The following is a 12064-nucleotide window of genomic DNA, read 5'->3' as shown; positions in this document are numbered from 1 at the left end:
TTTTGTTCGACGCGTACGACACGTAGCCATGGCAGCGATCAAATTCGTTTCTAATAATCGGAAACGACCTCTCGGCTCCGACCGGATCGTGGACGTTGGATATTCGAGAAATAAGTTTGTAACGCGAAATACGCAAAATAATCTCTTTATTGTACACGAGTTGTTAGACACGTCGCATAAATGTACATAAATGTCGTTATATCGGCAACGATACAATTTCGCCAATGTTCCCCCTTTTTTCCCCCTTTCTTTTTTCTTTTCTTTCTTTTTTTTTTTTTTTTCCTCCTCTTCTTCCTCTCTTTCTTTTTCGAATCGATACGATCAAAAGGTTGAATTTGACGATAATACGACGTAATTTCTTTTTTCTTTTTTTTTTCTTCTTCTACGAGCATTGCCTTCCGATTCGTAAATTCACGGTACGTGAAGTCGAATTCGATGCGTATTCTCAGTGTCACCTCTCACTCGACGATATGTAAATCTAGTATACATACTCGAGTCGTTTTAAGGTAATTAATAGCAAAAAAAAAAAGTATCCAGATCCAACTCAAGCAATGAATAAAAGAAATAGGAAAGAAATAGAAATAGAAAAGATCGGTCGAGTCCACGGAGCTCGCTTTGTTCACGTTTCTCGCGAACAGCTCTTGGTCTGGTGATAAAAAAAAAATCTCGAGCGCAACATATCCATCGAATCTAAAATATTTCTTATCTATCTAAAATAACCAAAAGACACGTACGAGAGGATGGAGAAGGGGAGAAGAAAGAAAGAAAGAAAGAAAGAAAGAAAGAAAAAGAAGCACGATTCTTCGAGGAGAAGAGAAAAACGCAAAAACCAAGAATTAATTGCAAAACATATTTTTTATTATGATCGCACATGTAACTCTCGGAACAAAGTAAAAGTATGGAGAAGGGAGAGGGAGGGAAGGAGGGAGGGAGAGAGAGAAAAACAAAAGTACAAGATAAATTCTTGGTGAATGGAGCATCTCGTCGCGTCGAACGGGATGGAAACGCAGCATCCCTCGAAATCCCTCTTCCTTGACCGTGAAAAATATGTGTACGTATTCGAAACGAAACAGGGTTAATATCAGCAACGATAATCGCAACAACAATGTTAGAAAAAAAGAAGAAAAAAGGCGAGAAGGAAAGATGGAACGTAACGTAACGTAAGCCGATGAAAAAGGGGGCGCTACGCGCGGCACGAACGGCCGCATCTATTTCTAATTATCGGTCGAATCTAACTTCTCGATCAGATTCGTCCTTATCACGGATTTAAGCTCTAGTTATTGCTTTGTAATACACGTTGATTAAAGGTGAAAATAAATCTTCTTTTAAAAAACTCGATTTTCATCCGCTTCCCGATCGGATAACCCATTTATATAAATATATATATATCGAGGAGACGGCATCTCGTTCTCGTTGTTCCTTCTCGAGGATAAAAATATATCGGCATCGTACGAAATATATGCGTGTACGATTGTATATATATATATGTATGTATGTATGTATGTATGTATACAAGTTCACTCCTACGCGTGCAATCCGCTCGGTATCTCGAGGATCGCGCGTAGATCGAGACTCGTCGCTTTAAGAAATTTTGAATCGAATCGAGCGACGCGACGCGTTCCGTCACAGCCCCCCAATTTTGTTAGATACCTTAGATTCTAATGCTCGAGATTCCGCGCGAATGACATCTGTGGAGAAAGGGGGGAGAGGAGTAAGAATCATGGTTCTTATCGTTGTTATTATTATCTCGTAAAATTGTGAAAAAGTGGATGGAAGGGAAGTCGGTGGGAAATTTTGGATCAATTGGAGACGACAGGCATGTAGAACTTGTGCTTGGGCGTGTCTCTGGTGTGCTTGAACGGTGCCTGTTTCGCCTCGATGAGAGCCGCTGGGCACGGGCCCCTGTGCCTGGGCGCGTACTCCTTCTTGTACATGCTCGACGTGACCGTGGTCCCGTCCCCCAGGCTGATGTGCGACACGTTCGCCTGCCTGTGCACCCGCTCCACCCTCTGGCTCCCGAAATTCCCGTAGCTCCTCGCCTCGCTCTGGGAATAAAACTTGCCGCCGACCGTCAAATTGTCCTGCCGGACGATCCTCTGCGGCCGCTCGTACGTGGACGACGCCCACGGGTTGCCCTCCTTGGCGCTGCGGTGCAGCGAGGTGAGGCTGCGCCGGTCGCTGCTCTGGCTCGAGTTGCTTATGTACTGCCCGCTCTCCGCCAAGTTCGAGATGCTCTTCTTCTGATCGGCGGCCGTCGAAGATATGGTGTGAAGCGCCTCGGTGGACGAGGCGGTCCCCCCGCGCCTGTGGAGCACCGAGTTGGCCACGTCGGCGGAAGAGGACGAGATCACGTTCTTCCTGTGGTGGCTGGTCTTCGTGGTGGTGGTGGTGGTGGTGGTTGCGTCCGATCTTTCCACGGACCCGTGCACGATCGCTTGCCTGAACTCGGCGCTGCTCGTCTGGCTCGAGTTGTAGCTTCGAGCTACTTGTTGGCTCTTCTGTCGAGACTCGGCGTGCTGGGCGTTCACGTAGTCCCGTTTGCTCATCGTTTGCTCCTGATGATGCCTCTCGTGTCGCGTTTGCCCCTCGCACACCTTCTCGTGTTGATTCGAGGATCTCGAGCTCGCCTCCTCGCTTCGTTGGCACGTTTGCACGTTCGACGAGGTCCTCCTCGCCGCGTTGCTCTCCACGTCCCTCGACTCCATGCCGCTCATCTTGGCGGCCACTTCCTTGCCGGTTCGTTTCGTGAACGTGTTGTAATTCCTCTGAGCGGTGGTGGTGGTCGCGAGATCCTCCCCCCCCAACGCGATCGAGGACTCCGCGCGGTGTCTCCGGCCGGCGGCAACGCTCGCCCTGGTATCCTCCTTCTTGGAGGACGAGATCGAGTGGGCGAACGCGTCCCTCGTCGTGGTCCTCGTTTCCATGGCGTGGCCGGTGCCCACCCTCAAGTTGTCCTCGTGCCGCCTCGCCTCGGCCCGCTCTCCTCCCCGGATCACCGTGTACGTGGACCTCTGCGAGGTCGAGTCCCGGAACTCGCCGCCGACGATCCTCAGACTGTCCTCCCGCCGCACCACCTCCGCCCTTTCCCCCCTCCCCTTCGGCGAGGCAAAGTCGTCGCGTGCCCTGGCCCCCGCGAACTCGCCCTCCGGCTTCAGATTGTCGGCACGCTTGATGGGCGACCTCCTCTCAGCGCTCCTGCGACGCGAGTCGACCAGCTCGCCCTCCACCCTCGCATCGTCCTCGTGCTTCCTCTCCACCCTCTCCACCTCCCTCTTGTAGTCGTCCCTCGAACGGCGAACCTCCATCTCCCCCCCCTCCATCCTCAGCTGATCCTCGTGCCGATCCTCCCTCGAGGAGGAGGGGGCCTCCATCTCGGCCCCCTTCGCTTCCTGCCTGTTGCCCTCGCCCTCCGGGTGCATAGGCCTCCTCACCTGGGCCCTCAGATCATCCTCCACGAGCCTCACGACCCTCTCGTCCCGCGATCGGCGCACCTCCCCTCGAACGACCGTCCTCTCCCCCTTGGTCACGATCGTTTCCACGTCGTCGATGGTCGTCCTCGCCGACTCGGCCTTCCTCCGAGCCGAGCAAGTCCTTCCATCAGTCACAATTGAACGTTTCGTCGAGTCGTCGAACTCGCCCTCCCCGGGGCGAAGGTTGTCCTCGTGGCGTATGGGCGTCCTCCTCTCGGCGGGGCCGAGAGGGGGCGACTTGCGCGGCCTCTCGAACTCGCCCTCGGGGCGAAGGTTGTCGGGATGCTTGATCGGCGTCCTCCTCTCCACCTTCCTCGCTTGCTGCTCCCTGCTGGGACGGGCGACGAACTCGCCCTCCGGCAGTTTCAAGTTGTCCTCGTGCTTGATGGGGGACCGCCTCTCGGCCGGTCCCACGTGGACCACCTGCCTCTTCTCGAACTCGCCCTCAGGCTTCAGATTGTCGGGATGCCTCACCACGTCCGCGCGTTCCCCCTTCGAAACCACCTTGAAATCGTCCCTCGTCCTAACGTCGATAAACTCGCCCTCCATCCTCAAGTTGTCCCGATACTTGGTCACCTCGGTCCTCTCGCGGACCACGAAGTCGGCGTACTCGTCGCGCGACCTGTACGTCTCGATCGTCCCCTCCATTCGTAAATTGTCCTCGCGTCGCACCGCGTCCCTCCTCTCGCCGCGCGTCCGCACGAAGTCGTCCTTGGGCCGGGCCTCGAACTCGCCCTCAGGGCGCAGGTTGTCGGGACGCTTGATGGGGACGCGTTTCTCGCCCAGAGCGGGTTTCGCAGCGGGTGCCTTCCTCTCGAACTCGCCCTCCGGGCGCAGGTTGTCCCTCGGCCTCTTCGCGTCCGCCCGCTCGCCCCGCTTCGGAGCCTCCTCCCTCGGCCGCGCGACGAACTCGCCCTCCGGTTTCAAGTTGTCCGGATGCCTGATAGGGGTCCTTTTCTCCGCGGGCCCGATCCTCCTGGGCCGGGGCCTCTCGAAGGACAACTCGCCCTCGGGGCGTAGGTTGTCCTCGTGTTTGATCGGGGTTCTTCGCTCGGCCGGGCCGACGGGCTTCTTCTCAGGGACCTCGAAGTCGCCCTCGGGGCGTAGGTTGTCCTCCGGCCTCCTCACGTCGGCTCTCTCGCCCTTTCGTGGAGCCTCCTCCTTGGGTCGAGTCGCAAACTCGCCCTCGGGTTTCAGATTGTCCGTTGGTTTCTTCGCGATTGGTCTCTCAGCAGGTTTGAATTCTTCCGGTTTCGGTCTCTCGAATTCTCCTTCCGGTTTCAAGTTATCCGCGTGTTTGATAGGGGTCCTCTTCTCAGCGGGGCCGACAGGTTTCTTCTCAGGGATCTCGAACTCTCCTTCGGGATAAAGATTGTCGGTCGGTTTCTTCGCGACTGGTCTCTCAGCAGGTTTGAATTCTTTCGGTTTCGGTCTCTCGAATTCTCCCTCCGGTTTCAAATTGTCGGTGTGTTTGATAGGAGTCCTCTTCTCAGCGGGGCCGACAGGTTTCTTCTCAGGGATCTCGAACTCTCCTTCGGGATAAAGATTGTCGGTCGGTTTCTTCGCGACTGGTCTCTCAGCAGGTTTGAATTCTTTCGGTTTCGGTCTCTCGAATTCTCCCTCCGGTTTCAAATTGTCGGTGTGTTTGATAGGAGTCCTCTTCTCAGCGGGGCCGACAGGTTTCTTCTCAGGGATCTCGAACTCTCCTTCGGGATACAGATTGTCGGTTGGTTTCTTCGCGACTGGTCTCTCAGCAGGTTTGAATTCTTTCGGTTTCGGTCTCTCGAATTCTCCTTCCGGTTTCAAGTTATCCGCGTGTTTGATAGGAGTCCTCTTCTCAGCAGGCCCAATGGGTTTCTTCTCAGGTACTTCGAATTCTCCTTCGGGATAAAGATTGTCGGTTGGTTTCTTCGCGACTGGTCTCTCAGCTGGTTTAAATTCTTTCGGTTTCGGTCTCTCGAATTCTCCTTCTGGTTTCAAGTTATCCGCGTATTTGATAGGAGTCCTCTTCTCAGCAGGCCCAATGGGTTTCTTCTCAGGGATCTCGAACTCTCCTTCGGGATAAAGATTGTCAGTTGGTTTCTTCGCGACTGGTCTCTCAGCAGGTTTGAATTCTTTCGGTTTCGGTCTCTCGAATTCTCCTTCTGGTTTCAAGTTATCCGCGTGTTTGATAGGAGTCCTCTTCTCAGCAGGCCCAATGGGTTTCTTCTCAGGGATCTCGAACTCTCCTTCGGGATACAAATTGTCCTTGGGTTTCTTCACGTCGGCTCTCTCGCCCTTTCGTGGAGCTTCCTCCTTTGGTCGAGTCGCAAAATCGCCCTCAGGCTTCAGATTGTCGGTTGGTTTCTTGACTACTGGCCTCTCAGCTGGTTTGAACTCCTTCGGTTTCGGCCTCTCGAACTCACCCTCGGGTCGCAGATTGTCCTCGTGTTTGATCGGCGTTCTTCGCTCGGCAGGCCCGACTGGTTTCTTCTCGGGGACCTCGAACTCTCCTTCGGGATAAAGATTGTCCGTTGGCTTCTTCACGACTGGTCTCTCAGCAGGTTTAAATTCTTCCGGTTTCGGTCTCTCGAATTCGCCTTCTGGTTTCAAATTATCCGCGTGTTTGATAGGGCTTCTTCTTTCGGCAGGCCCGACAGGTTTCTTCTCAGGGACCTCGAACTCTCCTTCGGGATACAAATTGTCCTTGGGTTTCTTCACGTCGGCTCTTTCGCCCTTTCGTGGAGCCTCCACTTTGGGTCGTGTCGCAAAATCGCCCTCAGGTTTCAGATTGTCCGTTGGTTTCTTCGCGACTGGTCTCTCAGCAGGTTTGAACTCTTCCGGTTTCGGCCTTTCGAATTCTCCTTCTGGTTTCAAGTTATCCGCGTGTTTGATAGGCGTCCTCTTCTCAGCAGGCCCAATGGGTTTCTTCTCAGGGACCTCGAACTCTCCTTCGGGATAAAGGTTGTCGGTTGGCTTCTTCACGACCGGTCTCTCAGCAGGTTTAAATTCTTCCGGTTTGGGTCTTTCGAATTCTCCCTCCGGTTTCAAATTATCCGCGTGTTTGATAGGCGTCCTCTTCTCAGCGGGGCCGACGGGTCTCTTCTCGGGCCTCTCGAATTCACCCTCGGGTCTTAAATTGTCTCGAGGCTTCTTGATCGGGGCGCGTTCGCCGTGTTTGGGCGCCTCCTCCCTCGGCCTGCCGACGAACTCACCCTCCGGCTTCAGATTATCCTCCGGCTTCCTCGCTTCCGGCCTCTCCACCTTCTTCGGGGGGGAATAGTCGTCCTTCGGACGGGCCTCGAAGGGACCTTCCGACCTTAAATTGTCGGGATGCCTCACCACGTCCACGCGTTCCCCTCTCACCACTTTGAAATCGTCCCTCGTCCTAACGTCGATAAACTCGCCCTCCATCCTCAAGTTGTCCCGATACTTGGTCACCTCGGTCCTCTCGCGGATCAGGAAGTCGGCGTACTCGTCTCTCGATCGATAAGTCTCCATGTCGCCCTCCATTCGAAGATTGTCGGTGCGTTTCACCATCTCGATTCGCTCGCCACGAACCGGTTGATAATCGTCCTTGGGACGAGCCTCGAAATCACCCTCCGGCCGCAGGTTGTCCTCCGGCCTTCGTACTTCGGGCCGCTCCGCTCTCTTCGGCGAGAAATCGTCCTTTGGACGACCTTCGAAAGGGCCTTCCGGTTTTAGGTTGTCTTCTGGACGCTTTACATCGGCGCGTTCGCCTTTGGTTGGCTTATAATCATCCTTTGGACGACCTTCGAAGGGACCTTCGGGTCTTAAATTATCTTCAGGCTTCTTCACTTTGGGACGTTCGGCTCTCTTCGGCGAGAAATCGTCCTTTGGACGACCTTCGAAAGGTCCTTCCGGTTTTAGATTATCCTCTGGACGCTTTACATCGGCGCGTTCTCCTTTAGTTGGCTTGTAGTCGTCCTTTGGACGACCTTCGAAGAGGCCTTCGGGTTTTAAATTATCTTGAGGCTTCTTCACTTCGGGACGTTCGGCCGTCTTCGGCGAGAAATCATCCTTGGGCCTTCCTTCGAACGGACCCTCCGGTTTTAGGTTATCCTCTGGACGTTTTACATCGGCACGTTCTCCTTTCGTAGGTTTGTAATCGTCTTTAGGCCTTCCTTCGAATGGTCCTTCAGGTCTTAAATTATCTTGAGGCTTCTTCACTTCGGGACGTTCGGCCGTCTTCGGCGAAAAATCATCCTTGGGCCTTCCTTCGAACGGTCCCTCGGGACGAATATTGTCATCGTGTTTAATAGGTGTTCTGCGTTCTGCCGGCGTGAACGGGATACGCTGCCTATCCGCGAACTCTCCTTCGGGGAACAGGTTGTCCGGATGTCGCACGATCGGCGCCCTTTCACCAGGACCGTAAGGAGTGTGCAACGGTCTCTCGAATTCCCCCTCGGGGTACAAGTTATCCGGGTGTCTGATCGGCGTACGTTTCTCGCCAGGAGTGTATTCGCTTCTAGGCCGGTCTTGGAATTCTCCCTCGGGTCGCAGATTGTCCTGTGGCCTCTTCGCTTCCGGACGTTGTGCGGTTTTCGGGGTGAAATCGTCCTTTGGACGACCCTCGAACGGGCCTTCCGGTCTCAAATTGTCTCGAGGCTTCTTCACCTCGGGACGTTCGGCTGTCTTCGGCGAATAATCGTCCTTAGGTCTTCCTTCGAACGGTCCTTCCGGTCTCAAGTTGTCTTCAGGCCTTTTCACATCAGCTCTTTCCCCTTTGGTTGGCTTGTAATCGTCCTTAGGACGTCCCTCGAAGGATCCTTCCGGTCTCAAATTGTCCTCTGGTCTCTTTACTTCCGGACGTTCACCTCGTTTCGGCGAAAAATCATCCTTTGGACGTCCCTCGAAGGGTCCTTCCGGTCTCAAATTGTCCTCTGGTCTCTTTACTTCCGGACGTTCACCTCGTTTCGGCGAAAAATCATCCTTTGGACGTCCCTCGAAGGGTCCTTCCGGTCTCAAATTGTCCTCTGGTCTCTTTACTTCCGGACGTTCACCTCGTTTCGGCGAAAAATCATCCTTTGGACGTCCCTCGAAGGGTCCTTCCGGTTTTAGATTATCCTCTGGACGTTTTACATCGGCACGTTCTCCTCTGGTTGGCTTGTAATCGTCCTTAGGACGTCCCTCGAAGGGTCCTTCCGGTCTCAAATTGTCCTCTGGTCTCTTTACTTCCGGACGTTCACCCCGTTTCGGCAAATAATCGTCTTTAGGTCGTCCCTCGAAAGGTCCTTCTGGTCTCAAATTATCTTCCGGTCTCTTTACTTCCGGACGTTCACCTCGTTTCGGCGAAAAATCATCCTTTGGACGGCCCTCGAAAGGTCCTTCCGGTCTCAAATTGTCTTGTGGTCTCTTTACTTCCGGACGTTCAGCTCGTTTCGGCGAAAAATCATCCTTTGGACGTCCCTCGAAGGGTCCTTCCGGTTTTAGATTGTCCTCTGGACGTTTTACATCGGCACGTTCTCCTCTAGTTGGCTTGTAATCGTCCTTAGGACGTCCCTCGAAGAGTCCTTCCGGTCTCAAATTGTCCTCTGGTCTCTTTACTTCCGGACGTTCACCTCGTTTCGGCGAGTAATCATCTTTTGGACGACCTTCGAACGGTCCTTCCGGTCTCAAGTTGTCTTCAGGCCTCTTCACATCGGCTCTTTCCCCTTTGGTTGGTTTATAATCATCCTTAGGCCTTCCTTCAAACGGTCCTTCCGGTCTCAAATTATCTTCAGGCCTCTTCACATCAGCCCTTTCCCCTCTAGTTGGCTTGTAATCGTCCTTAGGACGTCCCTCGAAGGGTCCTTCCGGTCTCAAATTGTCCTCGGGTCTCTTTACTTCCGGACGTTCACCTCGTTTCGGCGAAAAATCATCCTTTGGACGTCCCTCGAATGGTCCTTCCGGTCTCAAATTATCCTGAGGCTTCTTCACCTCGGGACGTTCGGCTGTCTTCGGTGAGTAATCGTCCTTAGGCCTTCCTTCGAACGGTCCTTCCGATCTCAAATTATCTTCAGGCCTCTTCACATCAGCCCTTTCTCCTTTGGTTGGTCTTGTAATCGTCTTTAGGACGTCCCTCGAAGGGTCCTTCCGGTCTCAAATTGTCTTCGGGTCTCTTTACTTCCGGACGTTCACCTCGTTTCGGCGAAAAATCATCCTTTGGACGTCCCTCGAATGGTCCTTCCGGTCTCAAATTATCCTGAGGCTTCTTCACCTCGGGACGTTCGGCTGTCTTCGGTGAGTAATCGTCCTTAGGCCTTCCTTCGAACGGTCCTTCCGATCTCAAATTATCTTCAGGCCTCTTCACATCAGCCCTTTCTCCTTTGGTTGGTCTATAATCGTCTTTAGGCCGTCCCTCGAAAGGTCCTTCTGGTCTCAAATTATCTTCCGGTCTCTTTACTTCCGGACGTTCACCTCGTTTCGGCGAAAAATCATCCTTTGGACGTCCCTCGAATGGTCCTTCCGGTCTCAAATTATCCTGAGGCTTCTTCACCTCGGGACGTTCGGCTGTCTTCGGCGAGTAATCGTCCTTAGGCCTTCCTTCGAACGGTCCTTCCGGTCTCAAATTATCTTCAGGCCTCTTCACATCAGCCCTTTCCCCTCTAGTTGGCTTGTAATCGTCCTTAGGACGTCCCTCGAAGGGTCCTTCCGGTCTCAAATTGTCCTCGGGTCTCTTTACTTCCGGACGTTCACCTCGTTTCGGCGAAAAATCATCCTTTGGACGTCCCTCGAAGGGTCCTTCCGGTCTCAAATTGTCCTCGGGTCTCTTTACTTCCGGACGTTCACCTCGTTTCGGCGAGTAATCGTCCTTAGGCCTTCCCTCGAACGGCCCTTCCGGTCTCAAATTATCCCTCGGCTTCTGCGGCTCGGGCCTCTTGGTAATCGGCGGCACCGCGTAATCCCGTTTAGCGTGTGGCACGCCTTCGAACGGTCCTTCCGGCTTCAAATTATCCTCCCGTCTGATCACGGCTGTGCTTCTGCTGTAATCGGTTCGATCGAAACTTCGATACTCATTCTGCGTCGTAGTAGTCGTTTCCAACACGTCCGTCTTCCTCCCGTAAAAGCGACCCTCCTCCTCCTCCTTCTCCTCGGTGTAGGTGAGCCGCCGTCGCGGCTCTCTCTCCACGACGTCGTACGTGTGGAAATCCTCCTTGAGACGAGAGGTACCCTATCGCATAATTATTTCAGTCAGCGATCAAATCGACAGATAAAATCGTAACTGGGGCAAACCCCGTCCAACCTTTCTCTCCCCTACCGTGAATTCACCCTCTCCCACAGTGAGGTTGTCCGTACGTTTGACGATCTCTGCACGCTGCACCGCTCGATGATCCACGTATTCCGACCTCGTCGTGGTCGAATCGATGAACTCGCCCTCCACCTTGGTGTACGTGTTGCGACGTATCGGGCTGGGCCGTTCGCCGGGGGTACCGGTGAACACCAGCTCCGTGGTAGTCGTGCCTGCGTGGCCACCAACCAACACGTTTTATACGAAGGAAAGGCGGAAAGAAAACGAGAGGAAGGAAAGAAAGTGGATCTCACTGTCGAATTCCCCTTCCGGCCTGAGATTGTCCACCGGCCGCCTGATAGGCGCCCTGTCCCCGTGCTTCGGCGCCTCCTCCCTCGCTCTGCCCACGAACTCCCCCTCCGGCTTGAGGTTGTCCTGCGGCTTCTTCACCACAGCCCTCTCGCCCCTCGTCGCCGTGTAATCCGTTCGTCTCTCCCCAACGAAATCTCCCTCCATTCGAAGGTGATCCTCGTGGTGGTGGATCGTCTGCCTGTCCACCAAACGTTTCTCGTCGAATTCCTGGCGGTAAGATGTGACCGTGTGCACCGGCTCGCCCCGTGGGATCTCCAGGTGATCCTGGGGCAAGAGATTGTGGGGGCAACGGTGCCGCCTGCAAAATTCCAAAATTCGAGCGTCGTTTTTTTGACGGATTTTCGCAAGAGGGAGGAACGTTAATATCCTCCCTCTATAACGAGCGACTGATCAAGATTTCGGCCCAAACAGCGAATAATACGAGCGGTGAACCGAAGCTTTTTTATTTTCACTTTATTTTTTTGAATAAGTGCAAGAAACATTTACGTGGAAACGATCGAGTGAGATAAGAAAGCAGGATTATTAATTTTTAGAGTAAGTATTTTCCTATTAGACATTGTAATTAAACGTTTTCTTTTTAATATGATTATTTATCTTCAGACGTAGTATTATTACATTCCTTAGAACAAACGCACACTCGAAGACGCTCAGGGCACCGTAATTTCTAAATTTAAAAAAGTATTCTTATATTCGTTATTTATCAAAAAATAATAGATTCATATAACATATAAACGCAAAAAGAATTATTGTTTGCGTCCAAGAGCCACAAATGACTATTTATTTCTATATTCTATATATCGACTCGTTTTCGAACATCACTTTGTTTATCGTTTGGGCCCGGATTTCGTCGATGATACGGGAAGGGGTTAATTCTGGAGATGGGGGCGAATATTCGTTCGACACGTTGATAAAGGTTATCAATCGCGCGTGGTGGTCATTGTCGTGCGAGCACGAGTCGCTTCGTTCGATCCGAGTGTTCGAAACGAATACTTTATCGTTTTTATTCGCGACT

At 52.9% G+C, this 12064-nt stretch overlaps 1 protein-coding gene across 1 annotated transcript in view; it reads right to left on the bottom strand.

Annotated features, from left to right (window-relative positions):
* Nucleotides 1-355: 355 nt before the first annotated feature.
* The window catches only part of Sdb (SAXO downstream of blistered), a 28877-nt gene continuing 17168 nt past the window's right edge, over nt 356-12064 (bottom strand). Inside the window, 4 exon segments of the mRNA XM_086906634.1 lie at nt 356-9506; nt 9508-10623; nt 10711-10913; nt 10995-11350. Coding sequence (XP_086762760.1) covers nt 1800-9506; nt 9508-10623; nt 10711-10913; nt 10995-11350 — 9382 coding nt within the window. The 3' untranslated portion in view covers nt 356-1799.

This window comes from Apis florea, unplaced genomic scaffold (assembly GCF_048593485.1).
Source record: "Apis florea isolate Af1SG1 unplaced genomic scaffold, ASM4859348v1 contig_2495_pilon, whole genome shotgun sequence".
Taxonomy (NCBI): domain Eukaryota; kingdom Metazoa; phylum Arthropoda; class Insecta; order Hymenoptera; family Apidae; genus Apis; species Apis florea.
Note: the sequence above shows the minus strand (reverse complement) of the source record. Positions and strands in the feature narration are given on the sequence as shown.